Source organism: Porites lutea, chromosome 8 (genome assembly GCF_958299795.1).
Source record: "Porites lutea chromosome 8, jaPorLute2.1, whole genome shotgun sequence".
NCBI lineage: Eukaryota > Metazoa > Cnidaria > Anthozoa > Scleractinia > Poritidae > Porites > Porites lutea.
In genome coordinates this window covers 32,117,005-32,138,333 of record NC_133208.1, presented here as the reverse complement: position 1 = coordinate 32,138,333, position 21,329 = coordinate 32,117,005, and the positions used below count along the sequence as shown (strand labels likewise).

General features: G+C 38.2%; 1 protein-coding gene and 3 non-coding genes across 6 annotated transcripts; all 4 read right to left on the bottom strand.

Moving 5' to 3' along the window:
* Nucleotides 1-649: 649 nt before the first annotated feature.
* On the bottom strand, nucleotides 650-21,315 carry LOC140946228 (pumilio homolog 2-like). 3 transcript variants are annotated; one of them, XM_073395318.1, is made up of 10 exons: nucleotides 21,155-21,315; nucleotides 19,834-20,130; nucleotides 16,824-16,913; nucleotides 15,868-16,200; nucleotides 15,280-15,482; nucleotides 7,904-9,827; nucleotides 6,392-6,529; nucleotides 5,504-5,751; nucleotides 4,973-5,056; nucleotides 650-4,531 (listed from the first exon to the last, which is right to left on the bottom strand). In XM_073395318.1, exons 1-10 carry the CDS (start codon nucleotides 21,248-21,250, stop codon nucleotides 4,300-4,302), a joined length of 3,645 nt encoding a protein of 1,214 aa, XP_073251419.1. In that variant the 5' UTR covers nucleotides 21,251-21,315; the 3' UTR covers nucleotides 650-4,299. The 3 variants fall into 3 exon arrangements, with proteins under 3 accessions (XP_073251419.1, XP_073251420.1, XP_073251421.1); XM_073395319.1 differs by having other exon boundaries at nucleotides 15,280-15,446; XM_073395320.1 differs by lacking the exon at nucleotides 16,824-16,913.
* On the bottom strand, nucleotides 14,935-15,174 carry LOC140947146 (small nucleolar RNA SNORA73 family). The gene has a single exon (XR_012166923.1). It is a non-coding gene; the product is annotated as a small nucleolar RNA SNORA73 family (small nucleolar RNA).
* On the bottom strand, nucleotides 16,457-16,698 carry LOC140947145 (small nucleolar RNA SNORA73 family). Its single transcript, XR_012166922.1, has one exon. It is a non-coding gene; the product is annotated as a small nucleolar RNA SNORA73 family (small nucleolar RNA).
* Nucleotides 17,665-17,896, bottom strand: LOC140947147 (small nucleolar RNA SNORA73 family). The gene has a single exon (XR_012166924.1). It is a non-coding gene; the product is annotated as a small nucleolar RNA SNORA73 family (small nucleolar RNA).
* Nucleotides 21,316-21,329: the final 14 nt, after the last annotated feature.

Below are 21,329 nucleotides of genomic sequence, written 5' to 3'. Positions count from 1 at the left end.
TTCCCTTTGACAGTTTTTGGAGTGGGGAAACGTTTTGTATCTCTGCCACGGAGAGAGAAACTCTAATCGCTTGCAAAGGTAAACAAAGCTCCATACTAATGGCTACTTTTTAGCCATCAAAGAAATTTACGAAGGCAAAGTTCGGAGTTACCTTCAAAAACGGAATTAAATTTTCGACTGCTTAGGTTGTTCACTCTACTGCGAAGATCATGTTCACCTTCATATATCTTTATCCGCAGTTCAAAATATGATTGATTTATTTCAATCATATCATTTCCACCATCAGGTATATTACGAACTATAGCCTGCTCTCCAGTTGGCTTCATTAGCTCAGTGGATAGAGCGTTGCGTCCAGTCATCGCAAAGGTCAGGGCTCCATTCCCGGTCAGGTTGTTTTTCAACCGTTTAGGCTGTTCATTCTACAGCGAAGATCATGTTCACCTTCGGAAATCTTCATCCGCAGTTCAAAAAATGATTCATTTCATAATATTTCAAACCAGGAATTAATTCACACATGTGCATACCAAACCCATTCTTAATAAATTAATGGAGAGGATCTGATTGGAAACGAAAAGTCAATGAGTTTTTACTGAATTATTTCGACTATTTCTTCTCACAGCCCTGGGGGTGGAAAAACCATAACAACTACTGATAAACGACATGATTTATTTGTGCAACCACCTTCCAATTTAATACAGCAATTCAAAAGTCTACTTTTCTTTACATCATTTACATTCTCTACATGACCGCTTACATTTTACAAGGCGGTCCTTGTCGTTATTACACAATAAAATACAAAAAACCTACCCTTAGCATGATTACACCGCGATATCAGTATTATAATGACGAGCTCTGAAAAATGAGCTCATAACAATTAAAATTACACTAAAACCTAAAACGGCAATAACTTCGACATGTGCTTTGATTATAACATAATATCCTTACAATATTATAACTTTTATAAATTTTTTACTCGCATTTGGTTTTGAGAATACATATGAACAGTGGTAGGAGATTTTAACCGAAGCAAAACTGCCATGTCCGGTATAAATTTAGAAGTACAAGTGCTCTTCCCGTGGCGTGAAAGTCGACTATCACTTAAAAGACCCGAGATCACAGATCGCAACACAGAATGAGCCAATTTGACAAAAGCGAAGATAGCTGACGAAATACGATTTTTAATCGAATTTTTCCGAGTTCAATCGGGTTGAATCTTTGACAAGGGGGCTCATCGTCGGATTTCTGAAACAAGACGGCTGCAACATATTGCATTAGAGACTTGTACTCCTGGTTATAGTTTATAACAAGTTAATATTACGTTTTGTTCAGGGTCTCTCTATACAGAATGTCAGTTAAAAAGCAATATAATGTATTTGCTGATGGCCATTTACAAATGTACAAAATGTACAGGAAGTTTGTTACAGACAGGCCAAAGGTGTACATATACTTGAGTTGAAAATCATCACTTTACATAGCTTAAATTTCTTATATGTATAGAACCTTCGATCATTCAGGTAGTTTCACTATGGCACAACATACGTACAAAACCTAGAAACTTGGGCGCTTATTACACATGATTAAACTATTTAACAATACTTATCAAGGGCAGAACTTGTAATTTGTCGGGGAGATTTAAAAATATTATGACAATTGTAGATATAAGCACGCCCATTAATTAAACACTAGTTCACAAGCTCAATCTTTCCCTGCAGTATATTCATGGCACTTTTGCTTCACTTGTGGCTATCATAATATGACGCAGGAACCTTCCAGTTTATTAAATTGGTCCTAATATACTCATAATAGCATAGCTTTAAATTAAGAGTCAATAATTTAACTGGCAGAAAAACTCGCGTAAAACAAGGAATTGGGAAACAAAACTTTACCTTTCATGTTGCAACAGAACTTAATCTGCTCACCCCCGCCCCCCCTAAAAAAAAAATCAATAAATAACAACAAAATAACAAAAATAACCACTTCCAGCTCTACAGGAACACGAACCAAATAACGTAAAGCCAAAGGGGGAGAAACGAAAACAAATGAAGAGGATTAAAACGGATTATGTTAAGTCAAATCTGAAATATAGAATCAATTCATTTCATGTCTATCTTGAATTGTATGAAAGTACTCGTCATCATTTTTGTCGTTTTCATAGTCGAAACTTGGTTAACGAGACTGACATGAGTTTGCAGCTCGTACTAAACGACCTATAGACGACCTACCCACTTTTAAGTTATTTTAACTTGCCTTTGATCACTTATTTACCAGCTACAAGAACACTCCCTTCCGGTGACATTCAAATGAAAACCGCTACAATAATAAGCAACCTGGTTGATAATAGAATAATAAGAGTTTGTAGTTCGCTAAAAATTAAAAGTGATAATAAACAAGAAGAACAAATTATTTTACTGGGCAATGTTTATCCAAACTGCTTTGCGTGCTGTGCCGAATTTGGTATGGATGGAAAATTTTCTGATTTCAAATAAGCTGCACCGACAAAGAATCCACTTCCATCGATTTTGAACTTCAACAATTATTGTTATTCTCTATGTCTTAAGACACTTTCCTGTTAGTTACGTGAATATTTAACAACTGAACTGCTAAGAAAGAGACAGTTTGGTTGAGCATGCCCGTACAATAATAAGTTCAGAGTCTCCTGCAAGTAATGGAGTCAAGGTTCTTCGACTTAATTCAGTACGAAAACAATTTACAATAGGATAATAGTTTTAAGTTAGATTCCTGCATGTATGGTACAATTGTACATTAATTAATATAAACAATTTCAATTTTCTCGAAGGCTCTTGTTTCATAATAAAGCATCCACTGTATTAATATTACAACGATATTAAATTGATTAACATATCCTAAAAACCCATATAGGATCATAAGAAAAAAGGATAAATGGCTTGGCTTATTTTTATAATATGCTTGATCATGACTATAATATTCTGCAAATTGTTTACACTTTGTTCACTTTGAGTATGTGCAACAGATCTATCAAAAATTTCTACCTCTAATTAAGAACGACACTGGTAGAACTACTGTAGAAGTAAGACCTCCACTGCTTAAAACATACAACTCACAATAACTTAGTACACACTAACAATATTGAGGAAAATGATTTGAATAGCAAACAATGATACGAACAGTTACCTATATAAGAATCGTAAAAGATCACTGAAAAATAAAATTAGGAGATAGATTTACTTCTATCAGGGCTAGATCAATAAAACGTTTTGCTGGTTGACTTATGATGCTGCTTTGTCTAGAGATATTCAGAGAAAAACTCATGAAAATGGAAACTAGAATAGAGTAAACATGCAAACGCAACAGTCTCAGAAAGCAAGGATATTTTATGCCACACAGAACAACCCTCCAAGTTAAAGTTTTTGCTCGGTCACCAGTTGGCAACCAACTGTTTTGGTTTAGGGAGACTTTTTCACAGATCAAGTTGCCAGCTCCAAAATTTTAGGAACCATGGCGTCCAAAATGGTCGCAGCTTAGAGGGATGCAGAAATTAGGTTCAACCCTTTTGATCCTTGAAACTATTATTCATAGGAAGGCATAAAGCCCTAAACGCTTAAACTGTGGATGTACTCCTGTGATCTAGACAAGCTGCAACATGTACATTTTTTAGTCACCAATAATGTTATGCTATTTCAGAAAGATAAATTATAATGAAAAAAAAAGGACAGTTGACCTAGCCCGTTTACTGATGTTATAACCCTATGCTCCCTAGCTTTTACTTCCTACTGCACATTTTAAAATACATTTCATCAATAATATTTATTAGAGTTGGCATGCCAAAGAACTTTGATTGCCTTAAAAATGAAAGCAACACTGAGGTAGGAGATGAAAGTTAACAATATGAATGGTGATCAAGAATTAAAATAGTTTGATACTATTAACATCAAGGATGCAAGGCATGTGTTCAAAGGGAACCCACCATAATTCAAAATGGATCAAAACAGATTTAACAAATAACTTAATAATAACTTGTCATCAAAAAACAGTTAAGATTTCAAATCTAGCACAGGATTATAAATCGTACTAATTAAATTTTAAATCAACTGAACCCTTTAAAAGATTATGATGACACATAGTATTATAAACTTGCAGACATGCATTCACAAAGCAATGCATCAGTCAAGGAAAAGTACTCTTTCAAAACTAAATTATGTATTGAAAAAGCTGCCCACAAGCTTCACAAACCAAAAATTAACTTCCCAAAGGTTTTAACTTGGGATTACTCAAGTTAAACCACTTAAGATCTTGCCAAAAGACCGGACAGGACAGCTACTACAGTAACGGGCCATTTGTAAGAGGTAGAAACTCGGGTGTTGGTTTCATGGTCATATAATACTTCTCTAACTTGGCCAGAATGTGTTTGCCATAAGTGTACTTGCGGAGTGTTGGCACATGTGGTCTAATCCTGTGCATCAGTAATTTTCGCTGAGGAGGTTCTGCCACGTCAATCATCTTCTGGATGACGTAATTAGCAAACTGATCTTTCATCATGGTGTATAAGGCACTGCTCAGGAGATACAAAAGAGAAACATAAGTAAACACTTGTGCCTTGTGTCCACTTAACCTCTTCACTCCTTAAATGAAAGATGGTCTTGTAGGGTAGTTCTAATTTTTTAATCTGTGGACAAAATCCTATCAAGTAACCATTAACTTGGAACTTCTTTTCAGTACTTTAACATTGTACTATTTGTTTTCCATCACTTAACAGAAAATGGGCAATTTCTGTTGAATTTTGACATGACGTCTGCATAATACAGGGTCCAAAAGTACAGAAATTACAAAAGAACATGTTTTATGGGCACATGTGACAACAACTTTTGGACGTTGCCAAAAACTAAACTAACAATGTTGTGTAAAGCAAATGCTATCAAAGTTATGCAATAAAAATAAAAGACATTGACAAATAAATAAATAAATCAAATGCACTATAGACTTTGGTTCTTACCTATCACTGCTGCCGCAAACTTCGTCAATGAGCATAGCTCGTTCAGCACGTGAGGCATGAGTCACACATTTTTCCACAACATTACTGAAAGGAAAAGTACAGATTAATATTAATGGGTCTTCCACAAAGGAGCCAGGTGACTGCAATGTTGTTAAGCTATTACAAGACAGTCCAACCAAAATATCTTGCCTATGATGACTATACACATCTATGACTACATGACACAGCACAGGCACTGTGCATTTCAAAAATCACCGCAGAACCCCCACATAAAGTGTTGAGGTGCTGTACCGCGAGAGAAAAAGAATGTATTCAAAAGTTGCACTGTAGTCTATTTCTCTGGCTATGACAAGGTAACAGATTGGCTATTTATTGCATATCCGAACCTTCATATTTCACAGTCTAAGAAGTCTGCAAGGGGATAGATCACCACTGTTTCAACTGAATGGACCATCTTACTGTTAGGAAAGCATTTCTTGAAAATGGCTAACAACAATTTTCTACATTTTTTTATTTGCTAGGAAATATTACCTTGCAAATTTATGCTGGCTAAAAATTAGTATGTTCCCTCTAAGCTCATGAACAATCTTGCTCTTGTCCTCTAGTGTGCCATGCTCCAGCACATGCTGAATCACATAGTTGCCATATTGATCTTGTACTAGTCTCTCAGTATGCTGGTGTAATTCATCCAGGATAGGACTTGTCTGCTCTGGCATACAGTGTTCAAGGATACGCTGAATCACACGGCAGCCATAAGGATGAGTTGAGAGGGCATAGACCTGAAAACACAAGATCAAGATAAACTTTACAAGTTACACATATAATGGTAACAGAATCTACTAATATTTTATTAATACCGTTCTGTGACTGGGTGTTGAGGGTTGAAATCATTATATCACAATACAGTCAAACCCCTGTAAGTGACCACCCAAAATCCAAAGATATTGGTTGCTTACTAAACCTGAACCACAGGAAGTCTCTTCCAAGAATAAGTCCTGACATGTTTACTTTTTAGCAGACAACGTTTTGCATGCAATTTTTCAGGTACGTTTACATGTAGTTTCATGTTGTTACTAAAAGTTCGTTGTATACTCTGACTGGTATAGTAGATAGAGTGAACAAAGAGATTACACCATGCCCCAAGTACAAGAGGTTAAAAACATTGCAATACTATAAAACTGTCAAGCCAACTAGTAGTCGGCGTTGCTTAGAGAAGTGTTCGTTTATGGGAGGTTTCTATTAGAGGGCTTTGACTGGGAAAATTTTGGTGTTTTTGATAAGTGGTCGTTTATGGGAGGTGCCCACTTACGAGACATGGTTATACAAAGAGGGTTTATGAGCTATTGAAGCTGCTAATGTTGTCGTAGTTGCAGTGATTTCAGTAAATTTCACAGTAAACTATACTTTGCTGCCCATTACCTGTGCTTGAAATGCTCCAATAATAAACTGAAGTGACGATGGGTCTACACATTCAATGCATTTTTGTACGACATGATTTCCATTTTGATCCTTGACACACTTCAGCACATGTCCATCCAGCTCCCTCACCAGGTCATTCTAAAATTAAACCAAAACAAGAACAATGACCCCTCTGTTTCAAAACAGATACAGTTACTGAAGAAAGAACATCATAGCAGAGTTGTCCACACTAAGGTTATTAAAAGTTATCCTTCTAGCCTTAGGACAAAAAACTGCATAACCTGTCTCGCAGTACTTTCATTTAACCCTTTAATTTATGCCCCAATACCTAAGATTTATTTGATAAATCAGCATTCTTTAACCCCCCTTTGGTCACCCTTATTGGCTAAAACACATCATGGAGTCATTTACAATTTTTACGTCATCGGCCATCATTGATCACATTAACTTATATGACTTTCTGCAAAATGACTGGGTATGACTTGCAATTGCATATGAGGTATAGAAATAGCATTTGAAATAAAAAAAATGGAAACAAAATATTGTTCATGGACAAAAATTGTTTTTACATTACCCGTGAGTTTTACAGGTTCTTACACTAAGGATAAGCCAAATTTGCCTAGGCAAAATAATCTCATTCTACAGAAAAAGGTTGTCTGGTGTGCCCAAGGTTGTGAATTTCAAGGACTTTTGTAAGACCTAATAAAGAAATCAAGTACTTTTGACCGAATTTAAGGACTTTTCATGACGACTAGTAAAATTTAAGACCTTTCCAAGATTGTACAAACCATAGTTCTCTAGATTGATCTCCATTAAGCCCCAATTCACCAGACTGACATTCATACATTTCCTAAGGAATTTGTTTGCTACCCACCAGGAAAACAATGGTAAACAACGAATTACCATTGTTTAAAAAAAGAATCAGGAAGACCTTCCAAGCAGCTCCTACATCACCGTTTCCTAAAGGTCATTTTCTGTAACTAAGTTGATCATTTTATATTTCTCACAACCAATAATTAGAATTATCATTCCATGCAAATTTTTCTTCCTTTTCATTGGCCAAAAGCCCACCATGTGACCTGCAAATAACTGCCTACAAATAATGGTCTGCTCATGTGCAATGCCGTCCAACTGTGTTTGGTTAGTGCAAATAATATTCTGCTCATGCGTAAAGGAAACCGTGCTTTTCTCCTTCTTGCAATCGCTCTTGCGTGAAAATGGCAGATCCCTTCACTACCCAGGATATTCATTAAAAAAAAACAAACTCGGTGTTCGGTGAATGATAAAACGATTATTGAACTCGGTTATTGCAAAATATCGTGATTTGTCAGTGTCAAATTTGCCTCAGCCTTTGGCTTTGGCAAATAATTGATCTGCTCGGCACAGACAAATCACAATATTTTGCTTAACCTCGTCCAATAATTGTCAATTATTCTCTTCACAATGTATTACTACTGTTGGGAGAAAATTGATGTTGATCACTCTTGGACAGTGAAACAAGTTATCCCTTACCTGAACGTCAGGAGAAATACACTCGAGTGCCTTCTGTATCACACGACATCCATACATTTGCAAGGCAAGTGGTAACACATGACCACGGATGCAGTTGGCAAGAAGATGCTTCTGCTCAGGACTACCAAACTCAAAGAACTTCTGTATCACATAATTTCCAAATACATCTGTCATCAAGCTGTAAGCAGCTGGGAGGATTTCATGAAAGACCATCTGCTTTTCATTAGGAGAGGCCCGCTCAAGCTTCTGCTGAATAAACCTCGAGCCATGCTGATCTTGAGAGAACTCTACAATGTGATTGGCCAGGTCACGTAACTGAATGTTAGGGTAGCGGTTATTGCGGAAGTCTTCCAACAGCCTGCTTCTACCAGTTTCTTTGCCTCTGGAACCTCTTAAGCTACTTCCACCTAAGGCAGATGCACCAAACTGCATCCCACTGAAGCCGCCTAGAGACCCCTGGTACTTGGTAGACTCCCGAGGAGCAGCAGCAAGCTGCATGTAGCGCGAGAGACCATTTGAGATAGGACTGCCTACAGTGAATCCTGACTGCCCTCCGTAACCAGACTGACTACCAAAGGGAGACTGCCCTTGTGAGAGAAGAGGAGGGGTTGGAAGTTCTTGCGGGGCATTGTAAGAGGGCTGTGCTGAGATAGATAAACTGGCAAGGCTGCTCATTCCACTAGGGGTTGCATAGTATTGTGCAATACCTGCTCTCTTACCATAGTCCGTAGCATTCATTGATTCTCGTCTTGTTGCTCCTCCCCCAGGGATGGTCCCCACAGCGCCAACACCAGAAGATCCTCCTACAACATTACCAAGCATTCCTAAGGCACTACTATTTAACTGTGGCTGCTGCTGAGTTTGCTGTCCAAACAAGCCTATGCTGGAAGCCCCACCCATTGAGCTGGCACTTCCCATTCTACCTGCAGCCACTGAGCTAGCAGAAGCATTCTGGGCATTCACCACAACTGGAGAAACCATCCTCAGTGTGCCCATCTGCCCTGCAGCCATCTGCGCTGTGGCCATGTTGTTCACATTCTGTGCATTACCCAGCACCAAGTTTCCAGACTGATCGTAGTATGCAGTTGTTCCTAATCCTAATGGTGCTGCACCAGGTGGTGCAATCAGCTGATAGTTTGTACCAGGAGAAGCTGCAGCAGCCATGGAATGCTGCTGGTGTGACGGGGGTGTTCCAATAATTTCCATCTGCCCCTGCATTGGACGCCCCGCCATGCCACCAGAGTTGGATCGCAGAAGCTGTGCATGTTGAGCCTGTTGTTGTTGCTGCTGTTGTTGCTGCTGCTGCTGAAGATACCCTCCACTACTTGTTGCACCTGTTGTGGAATACACCCCCCATGGCTGGACACTGTATGCTGCGTACTGATGAGGATGGACCACTTGAGGGGCACCCCCACTTACAGCAGCTAGAGATGGATTGCCATATGGATCCTGCGTTGGCTGAGCTGTTATGAAATAAGGATTTGGATGACCAAGACCAGTAGATTGCAGACTGGATTGTAATCCCAGCTGTTGTTGTTGTTGCTGCTGTTGCTGTTGGGCAGCCATTGCCAGTGCAATCTGATGCTGTTGGGACATCTGGAGTGATTGGTTTTGCTGCGATGTAATGACATTGTTTGGCAGAGATGCCCCTGTCACCATTACAAAGTCTGAAGGACTGGTAGGAGTGCCAACAGCTGGCTCCCTCTGCTGCGCAAACGGAAGCTGTTCTAGATGTACGCTTTCAAGAGGATCTATCAATGCCACAGGAGGTGCAATATCTTCAATAGAATCTGGCTGTTTGTAGATATTAGGCTTAATCTGCCCCATGGGTGGCTGAGTTGTGTGGGCAGTTTGGGTGGCCTGCTGAGCATCCTGTTGCTGTGAACTTGTAGTAGGAGAGGGCTGTCTACTGCCTGGAGTTCGGCTGAAGAAACAACAGACAAAATATGTAAATCTAATAAACAAGAACATAACCAAACAAAAACAAACTTACTACATTTCAGGAACTTAAAAATGGTTTGCATAATTCCCACATTACCAACTAGGAAAAATGTTCCTCGCTGTGGGTTATTTGTTATGTTAGAGTTTACACTGAGAAAATTTTATTGAAATGACTAGAGCAGAAAATAATGTCTTTAATATCAGGCCTTTTCCTTTTATTGGGGTTAAATAAACCTGGTTCAACTTTTGGCTTGTCCTATGTTTCAAACAAAAAAATGAAGCATAATCTTTTTATAGTACACTGCTTTGTGTGTTTATTATGCTGTTCAATGTGGTTCTACCTTTTCAAAGTATAAACAGAACCCTATGGTGAAACCATGAAAATGAAAGCAACTAAGTGAAAATTTACCAGTGGCTCTGTTTTATCAGTTTTACAGATGCTGAGATCAGAGATTTTTCTTGCCAAATTTATTTTGTGGTGGCTTAGACTCTCCATGCAACATTACACAGAAAGTCAACAAAACCTCACATCTAATTTGCAAAAAGAAACAGCATAAAGCATACACAATGTTATTCAAAATAAAATTAATGTAATTAAATGTTAAACTTTCCAAGAAGGCAATAATTTTAAAAACTCTAGGAACAAGCTAGCGAAAACAACTTTACCTTGTTTTTTTGATAAAATCAAAATCAAACATGGACCATTGAAATTAGGTAAGATGCAATTGACAATGAAACGTAAACATGGCCAGTTAAGCTGAAATCACTTGAAAGCATTTTAGATGCATCAGAAACAAAACATTAACATTTTGATGATGATCCGATTTGGAACAATTTATACTTGAAGAAAGTGAAACTGATAACAAAATGAACAGGTAAGAGGGCATACCTTGCAACTCTGAACATGCAAATATCATAAATGCATAACAGTTGTCAATATTAAGCCCACAGAAAATTCGAGGCTAATAAATACTTCCTTGCTTTGCAAAACAAAATACCTAGCTAAAAATCAGAGTCAAACTAAATATTTCCTATGAAAAGGGAAATTGGTCAGTTTCTTTGATTCCTACGAAGAAAAGCTGGCAAAATGCAGTCCCAATTCAGACAAAACTCATGAATAAGTCATACTCCTAATAAAATATTCACATCTAAAAGATGAATAAATTAAGAGCTTTTTGTTTAGCAAGGTCAAGGTCTTGTTTTAAATCAAATATATATTGTACTGTTAAGTAACACACTAAGTGAACACACTGCACATTATAGCAGTGACTAAAAGAACATTTACTTGCTTGAGAGGACTTAACATCAGACTAAAATATATATCTTTCATAGCATGTGATCTGCTTTTTTGATGACACCTGCCTCAACTCAAACCGTGAGAAATTATATTGTAAAATGCACACCACAAATTGGTTGAATTATCAATTCATGGACCTACTTACTGCTAAGTCAACTGTTGAAAGGAAGAACTGACAAATTGTAACATGAAAATCACCACCTATGAAGTGCCATGAAAAATCTATTTTACAAGAAAATGACTGGCTCTCTTTGACCCCTCGACGCACTTTAGACAGGCCCAAAGGTCTACCTATTTGAAATTTAAAGCCTCATTGACTCACACTTTTTTCCAAAATCAAGGAAATCAAATAAGGAACACATTTTATCAAACAAAATTAATATCATTTATCAGTCTTTTAACCCATTCGCCCCTGAACCGTCCGTAACCGCCCGTGCGGATCCAGGTCCTTTCTACCCTTTGTGACGTCATCAGTTTTAACGGTCAAGGACAACTTTCTTCGGTAACTTGTGTAGAGTGAAGAGATCTTTCAAACCATACCAGAATGAGCACAATTCAGTCAAGGACACCGGAGAAAGAAGCAAAAAACCACCTGACAAGGACCTGAAAATCTCCATGAAAATCTTGTTCCATTACCCACCTACCTTTCCTTTCACCTAATCCTAAGATCCTAAAAGCTTTCCTAAAAACTCTTCCCACCAAAATGAAGCCTACTAAATGCCCAGCAAGAGAAAAAAAAAGTGAGGCAAGAAAAGCGTAAAAAGAAGGGAGGAGAGAAAGCGAAAAGTAAAAGTCAAGACTGCTGTGTCACTTTTAAACCCAAAAACTATCTCGAAATTTTGCTTTCTGCGCATGCCCGAACTTTGCAAGCTGATATTTTGCATCTGGATCAGAAGGCCGCCAAGTGTACGACCTGTAAACCGGTTTGTGGTAAGTTTTAGCTCTTTATAGCACGACAGTGACCAGAAAACCACTCGACTAGCTTCAAAACGCGTTTTTCGGCAAAATCTCCAGGAGCGAATGGGTTAATTCATCATTATTATTACTGTCAATGATAAAGACACCTTACATAAACATTTTGATTATCCTTCTAATAAGTTGGATATCGAAAAAGTGCAACAAAGAGCATAGTGAATTGCTCTCGTTCAAAAACCACGCATGATGTCATACAAAGAACAATGTAAATTGCTAAACTGGAACACACTTGTATCAAAGAGAATACCTGTCTGTAGTGGAATGCTACAAGACAGCATTATGGTCTAGACTTTAATGACTACTTTGAGTATTGTACAAGTAAAAACATTAGAGCCAACCTTATATACAAGATGCAAACGAAATCAGCTTAACCCATTCGCCCCTGAACCGCCCGTAACCGCCCGTGTACGACAACCCCCGAATTCCCTGAACCGCCCGTAACCGCCCGTAAAAATGGCCGCTGGATTCAGTCCATTCCCCTCTCCTCCCTGGTGTTTTTTTGTCTTTTGTTTTCACAGAGTGATTGATGGATAATAAACCAATCATTTGCCATCTTTTGCGCATTTTTTGACAGATGATGAGAAGCACCACAGGGTCGGGTTTTTCGAAGAGCACGAGTAAAGAAATTCGCGAGAGTAATGGCCGCCCGTGTCGATTTCGAATCAAAGTTCGCATCACGTTTGAGAGAATATAGAGATAATTCGACTCTTGATCACTTCAGGTTGTTGAACAGACCTTGTGAAAAACCTTCTGATTGAGATTTAAACGATCTTAAGACTGAAAAAGACAATCCTAGCCCTCAAATTGCCGAGCGCTTCGTAGGTAAACAAACCGCATGGACTATCGATGAAAACTTACCTCGTTCATTTCATTTACTTGCATCCAAGTACCGTGTTCCTCGCAGCAAATGTTTTAAATGTAACTGTTTCTTGAACTGCTGAAGGTGATGCTTTTTTAGAGTTAAAAGTTTGAACAAGGAAACGGATGATGTGCGATGATCGATTTGGATTGACAATCTCCATGAATAAAATTTACTTCACATCGCGCGGAAGCTCACGGAGAATAAACGGTAACCGTCTTTTTATTCAATTATTTACAGTTGCCAAATGATGCTTTTTGTGTGCTTATTTTCTTTTTTATAACTATTAACACTTATCGATCTGTGCATTGGTAGATAAAGCATTAATAAAGCAAGTTTGGCATTTAACTTATTTGTGCTTTACTTTGTTGATCGGACATGAACGGGGAGGCACTTCAGTTCAGGATATCAAATACGCTTCCCTGAAAGATTGCGGCTTTGTCTCCTTCTCTGGCGAATGCGATCATTTATTTTATTGTTGAAATTCAAGAATCGAAAAATATATGAAAGAGTGGGAAGCTGAAGTCCAGCATTCCCTTGTTTTATTAAACTTTCCCGTGCTTGATGATGTGGAACTCTTCAGATCGCTCTTCGTGAAGTGATCATCACCGAAGTTTCACTACATTTTTCTACGGTGCTTCTCGACTGGACTGATCTGAAAGAGAACTTAATGAAACAACTTTCAGTAAAATGACTTTACAGTGTTGTTGATGTTTTATCGACTGTGTTTATTCCTTTAACAGCGTTTTTGTTTCCCGTTTCACCGTTGATTTATCAGTGCAATTATCGCGCGGCGAAGAAATTTTGTTGAAATTCATTGTTTTCGCCTCTTTCCACAGCTTTTTCTTTCTCAAATTGCTATTTTTTTTACATACCCTGGCTGCCCGTTATCTCATCTAAAAGAAAAAGTTTGTTTGAAAGCCAGAGTTTATCTCTGGTTTTACTGCGCATATGGTTTATTTTAGGCGCTCGCGTACGCTTATTTTCAACCGAAAATTGCCAGGGAATTGGGGGGTTGTCGCACGTAAAAGTCCCAGGAGTGAATGGGTTAAGTTAACTCCCTTACGTACTCCTTCCCGGAACAATCTACCAAACCACCTCTTTACAGATGAAATTAATGTTTTAACAAATTAAAAAAAGGCTTAAAAAGGTGGATGAAAATTTATTGACATAATAGCTCATATTTTAATCGTACATATTTTCACTTTAGATATCATTCTTAATATACCATTTTGCACCTACAATAAGGATTTTCAATGTATTTTTTTTCATTTTAAAAGTTCAGTTAGGGAACCTTTTATAGACATAACCTTTTGGTCCACCTTTTCAAATATGTATCATGTTTATATGCATATGTATTTGAATAAAGTATCATTATAATAAATTATTATTCAAAAGCCACCATAGCCAAACAGGGCCACTGGTCATTTTAGGAGGGTAGGGTTGTGGTGTGACAACAATTTCTTTGCCAAGGGTACAGCTTTTACTTTTCTAACATATCTGTTACAGCACATCAATTCATTCCATGACCTTTTCATGACCTTTCCAAGTTTTCCATGACCATCTAGGTTTAGCTGCTATGTTAAAAATTTCCAAACATTTTCCTTGTTTAAGGGTATTTTCAGACCTAACTCAGTAATGACATCTACAGTGACTAATCGACCAGACTAAATTCCCATAAATTTCCAGGACCGACAATTAAATTCCATTACTTTCCAGGCCTGAAAAATGAAATTCTTCAATTTCATGACATTCCAGGTTTTCCATGACCTGTATGAGCCCTACTTTAGAACTCTTTCTATAAACCTTTATCTACAATAGCTTGTCAGTGATCAACAAAAGTACTTTTGATGGCTATGAGCTCCTCGCAGAAAAATAAACTATGTCAGTGCCTCGTTATACTGATGGCTTTGCTATTGCAATATAGAGGGTCGTTTAATTTAGGTCCACTATAACAAAAACTGTTCATTGTATGGTTTATCTCCCCAGTAATGGTCACATAGTGACTCTGGGAAGCACAAGGAATATACAAAGTACCACACCAAACCAGAGCTCACAAAGTAAGACACTGGGGGCAGTTTTGATCTCCAACGACATGGCAAGGAACAGACATCATGGGTGATGTGTCTCTGAGGACACTCAGCTCCTCAGCCACTAAGACAGAGCCAGTGAGGGCCAACCCACTGGGTGTCACGTTGGACAGTAATACTGAAAAAATGATTCACTTTTCTATGGGCTGGTGAAAAAAAAAAAACAACAAACAAGAACAACAAACCGAAACAACCGGGGGGGTGTTACCATTACCTGAAAGTTGCAGCAGCCTTGTCATCTTCTACAGTTTGCTTAGGGACAGGTTTCGGAGATTCATGTCCTTGCTCATCTTGAAGAACTTTCTTTATCTCCTCACCAGTATCCTCCTCAAATGGCGAGCCTCCTTTGCTTCCCTTGCCTTCATTTTTAGCTTTGGGTCCCTTATCAGATAAAACATCAGTAGTTGGGGATGTACCCTGTGCAACAAAGTGGCAAAGTACGGATAGAAGGGGTAGTTTAATAATAGTAATAATAATAATAATAATAATAATAATAATAATAATAATAATAATACGAAGAAGAAGAAGAAGAAGAAGAAGAAGAAGAACAACAACAACAACAACAACAAGAATAACAATAATCACAACAAAAACCTTGCTGATGCCAAGGTGGATTCTGCGAAAAATGCTGGACACTTAATTATATTAAGGACAGAACAAATGGTGCCGAGTATCCCCCAAAAAAACAGTCAGTGTGTGTGGCCCCATACTAAGCAACATTTCATATATTATGTAGTGGCAGGCAAAAAAAAATTATGATACTGATCATCATCATCATAAAAGAAACAAAAACAAAACTTACAAATCCTGCTTTAATAATCTGTGCATCCAGTTCCTGTCCACCTGGTGAAGAAGCTAAGACATACTCAACCATACTGAGTCCAACACCATCTGCTGACCTTGGAGAAAGGACACTTTGCGACTCAGAACCAGTGTTAAAGTTACCTCCTTTAGCAGGCCTTTGTACCATGATGGGCTGAGACACAGCGTGCTCTGACTGTGCCATGTGTGGCACTGATGGGCCCCACGCAGTTTCTCTCCACTGCTCCCCAAAAAAGATCCCAGTGGTCATTCCTCCCTGGTTCTCTTCCCCTGAGTCCTGAACATCCCAAAGCTTCTTAGCAGTAGAAGCAATCTATGGAAATTAAGACAATGCTCTGTAATGAGATACACGCAAATTAAAGTTTAACAGCAGAATACTGAGAACTATCTACTAGATACACCTATGTATACAAATCACAAGAGAGATTCACTGAAAAACAAAAACATGTACATAGCAACAATCTGGTATTCATAAACTCTAGAAACTCTCGCATTTTACTGATACTGTAGAGACAAAATCTTTCGTATACCAAACAGAGGTTCATTATATCGAGGTTTACTATAACAAAAACTGTCCATTGTATGGTTTATCTCCCCAGTAATGGTCACATAGTGACTCTGGGAAGCACAAGGAATATACAAAGTACCACACCAAACCAGTGCTCACAAGGTAAGACACTGGGGGCAGTTTTGATCTCCAACGACATGGCAAGGAACAGACATCATGGGTGATGTGTCTCCAAGGACACTCCACTCCTTATAGCCACTAAGACAGAGCCAGTGAGGGCCAACCCACTGGGTGTCACGTTGGAACATTAAAAACTATGTTTTTATACAGGTACTTTGAGAAGTAGTAAACACCATGTTTTCAAAATATATAGGATTTTTAGAATTGAGTTTGTTTCAATCTATTTGTAGATGCCTTCATAAACATACCTCTTCTATTGGTGTGTCAGCTTTCTTTTCATTGTTGTTCAAAGACAAGCTCTGGAACTTGTCATCCAGTTCTCCATCTTTGTTATTTCCCTGAGAAGGAAAAAACCGTTGTCAGCCTGCATTTTCAGCGTGCAAAGAAAGTTGTGTCCGATAGCTTCGGGCTAGTGGATTTTGCTATTGGGATAGTGTTTTTTGTTCTTAACTTGCCCGATGGGCAAGTGCTGTTTTCTGGGGGAAATTCAACTTACAGAAGGATTGTTATCAATCCTGCTAATCAAAAAGGGTTTTGGGGCTAATTGAAATGACTTGCGGGGTAGTACATGCTATCTACAGCTTGCCCGAATGACAGGCTGTAAAACTGACTTTCTTTGCACCTTGATTTTGTATGAAATTACAAATGTTCAGCTTCGTCAAATTATGTTTGATTACTCGGGAGTAGTTGAAAGTAACAAACTTTTTAAATTATGTTTTACAAGACAGTTTTTTGATCTGCAGAGTTTGTCCTTTTACTCATAATTTTGACTTGATTATGATAAGTCATGTAGCTCAAACCTTTAAAATCACTCAAATAGAACCTTTTGAGCAGTACTCTAGTTTGTTGGCATTTTTTGCTTTTCACAATCCCATGGAATGAAATAATGGAAATATTCTTGAAGGTTTACCAATTACACTCAAATAATGCACTGCATGCAAAGTTTTCAGTTACCAGAACTTTTTTGACACAAGCAACATTGAAAAAACATTCACTGTGCAAAGAAAGTCAGTCATGCTGTAGCTAGCATGTACTAGCCCTATTGATTTTCTAGTATGGTAAGTAAAATTTATCATACATACGAGATAAAATTGTTCACTGTATGGTTTATCTCCCCAGTAATGGTCACATAGTGACTCTGGAAAGCACAAGGAATATACAAAGCACCGCACCAAACCAGTGCTCACAAAGTAAGACACTGGGGGCAGTTTTGATCTCCAACGACATGGCAAGGAACAGACATCATGGGTGATGTGTCTCTGAGGACACTCAGCTCCTTACAGCCACTACGACAGGACCAACCCACTAGGTGTCACGTTGGACAGTAATGTTATCTTTGCGATAGCTATGTTCTTGATTAGATTGCTTTTAGCTTTTACATGACACTACTGTTACAGTAGTAAAATAACTACAACTAGCCAGCTCACTGAACCACAACATACAAGATGTATGATTAAAAAAGATATTCACTCTTACTAGGAAATTTAAAAGAAAGTTTTTAAGCAACATCTCAATTTTTGGGAAATTTTTCAAGAACTCAGAAGTTCAAGTTTGAAAACGGAGCCAGCTTGTTCAAGTTAAAATTCATCCTGGCTACTGAAGGCTGAACATGTGACCTTATAAATTACTATTATTCATGCAGAGTAGTAGAGTAAGGTGGAAGCTCTCGTGAGTGGACACCCTTGGGATGCGGAAAAGGTGTCTGTAACTGAAGCTGGCCATTTACAGAAATGTAAAAATACAGAGTTTCTATGGGAGTTGAGAAAAATGGGGATTTGTGAAGGTGGACATATGTATGGCTGTCCACTTGCAAAAGTGCCCGTTAGGAGAGTTTCCACTGTCTTTTATTCTAAACAAAACCAAATCACCGAAGAGATCTGCAACAGACTTTATGACTAGGGGACCATTTAGCATGAAGACTTCCCACATGTAGACAGAGACAAACTTTATAAGACTACCTACAACAAGAGTGCTTGAAAGTTACAAATACAAAACTGAAAGCTCCCTAGTGGGCCCTTAATGAAAATTTAATAAAAATAGCACATTTTATGTAGCAAAGAGATGAAACAAAAATAACATGTAACACCATAATGTTAGCCTTATGGAAAAGGTTGTTTAGGAATGCTTTTGTCACAGACTCAGAAGGTTAGAGCTAAGCCTAATATTTCCATAATTGCCTCCAAGTAAAGAGATCAGAGGTGGATATGCTCAAAAAGATACTTTACAAATGGCTTCAAACTTAGTGAGCAGAAATCATTAAGGAAATTACTACACACACACAAAAAAAAATCATTCAAGCCCTTACTGTAGGAACATTAAAACATGTGGTCTTGCACACTGTATACATGATGTGCTATTGAAAGGCCAAGTACTTGAATTCTTAGCAGCTTTTAAAATGAATTTCTATCTCCATAGTTCAAGGCATAATTTTCACAATGACATTTCCATTCTACAAGGTTAAGTTCAGTTTAACTAGATATTAATTATGTGCTTCACTTGCTGAAGAGTGGATGAGAAATGCAGGCCACAGAAACAAAAAATTCCCAAGGGTATTTCCAGCATTCACTTTCAGTTATAATGCCAAGCTTACTAATATTGCACTCATTAAAGCCAAGATATTCATATTAATTTATTTATCCTTGTATCAAAACACGACTAGATGACTTTCAAAGCTGGAACAAAGGAATGCTTTCATTAAATTAGCTTCTTCCTTTGCACGGCACAACAGCACGACAACAAAGCAAGATGAATAAGAAAACATTTACTCTGCGTGAATACACCAGCATTCGATCTCGAACTCTCTACTAGCATTTCGTTTTACTGGTTAGGCGGCTGAAAAAAATTCGTGCATTCATTATCCAATTTGCAAGCAGCTTTTAAACATTTCTGGTCCCGCAATATCAAATTGTGACACGAACAATTTCAGAGATCTACAAGAAAATACGACAGGACGCTGCTTGAGTAAATAAAACGACGCTCATAAACCGACTAATAAATGTTCCAATGCTCCTCGTGATTTGCAACAGAGCCATTCGACTCTTAAGTATATATTCGCACTGAATCTTCGTTCAATGAACTTTAGGCACAATAGCTTGCTTCCATCTTCTTCATCATAACTAACAACAAAATGCAGTTTCCTGTTGCAAAGCTGGACGCCTTCAGTTAGATTTTATCTGAACTTTCATTCCAGCTTTGCAAGCAAGTCACTACTCAAATGTTGACAAACCCAAGTCTAAGATTCTAAGAATTAAAACTTACTTGCTCCGACATTCCTTCACCTACAGAAGACCATCTTTGGCCCGAAAAATTCCCTTTTTCGTTTTCTGCAACTGTTTTGGAAAAGCTTGTAGCGACGCCTTGGCGCTGGAACAGATAACTTGCGACTTCCCCGTTCGACTTTGTGCCTACTATTTCGAAGCCCTGGTTGTTTGTCTTCGATCCCCCATTACTGGTGCGTCCGCCAAGTTTTGGAGGCATACCATTGCTGTGGTACGCTCCATCTTCCCATCCAACTTCGTTCATACCAAGAACACATGGAAAACTCATTGGACGGATCTAAACACAAGAAAAACGTCCCACAGTCAACAACGAGTACAGCGTAATCCTAAGCGTGTGACGAATCGGGGGTGTGACTTGCTGCGTTTGCAAAACTGTGTTGAAGTAGACAACCCAGCCGCGAAAATAATCCCAAAGACATGCACAGCAATTATTTGCGGCCCCGAATACTGCATAATAACATATTTAGGACAAAGGATGGTAGTTGAACTAACCGGATGCAAAAGGCCTAAAAAAGAAAGGCCATTCTTGGCATGGCCGTCGCTGGCTTGTCAGATAAGGCCATTCCCATGAGGCCTCACGAGCATAAAGTATAAACACGTGGTTTGCCTCTGATGCAAAGACAACACGTGCGATAAAACATCTAAAACTTTTGCAAAAGTCAAAATACGCCACAGCAAGAATAATTATTCTTTGAACTTTCTACTAGTCACATTTTAATCCTGAACTGATAGTTCTGAAATTAGATAATAGCTTAATCTTCAAGTAAAGTTTTTGTCAGTTTCCTGTCGCATCTGGTAACATGTGAAATTAATATTTAAAATGCAGTGTTCTTGGTTTTAAATTTTCATCAAGGATGTGTAAAATCTTGGAAAGGGTAACTTAGCGTATTTTAGTTAAATATTTTCCATTTTGTTGTGGCCTTCAACCAAGCCGAGGTTTCATCGCGGAAGAAAGAAAAAATTCATTGCGTCAGTGTTATCGAAGTAAACAATCTTTGGAATGTAGCTCGTTAAAAGTGTTTCACTAATTATCAGAACACTGCAAGAGATCGTACGCCCAAAGCAAAGTAAAAAATTAATTGAAAGGGACTTTTTTAAAAAAGAAAATAAAATAAAAACTGAAGGTTATCTTCTCTGAGTTGATTCTCTGACAGTGACATGCATCGTGAATTTTGGCTGTGAATTTGTTACGCTCGAATCGGCTTTTTATGAACACCCCCTCAATGCCAACACACCGTATCAAAATACTGATTAACTAAAGATTTTCAAACAATCACCAGATGGATCCAACCCAGACTTACGTGATCGAATTTGATTAAGCCACATGATCTTGTCTTCCAAGGCCATTTGCTGGACTGGGGTAGAAATGGAGGCTTTCTTTGAAGTTTACTTGCCATTTCATTTTTTGATTTTTTCCTCACAGATTTCTTAGCCCCCTCTCGACGGCAAAAGACAACCGAAGTGAATGATGTGCCT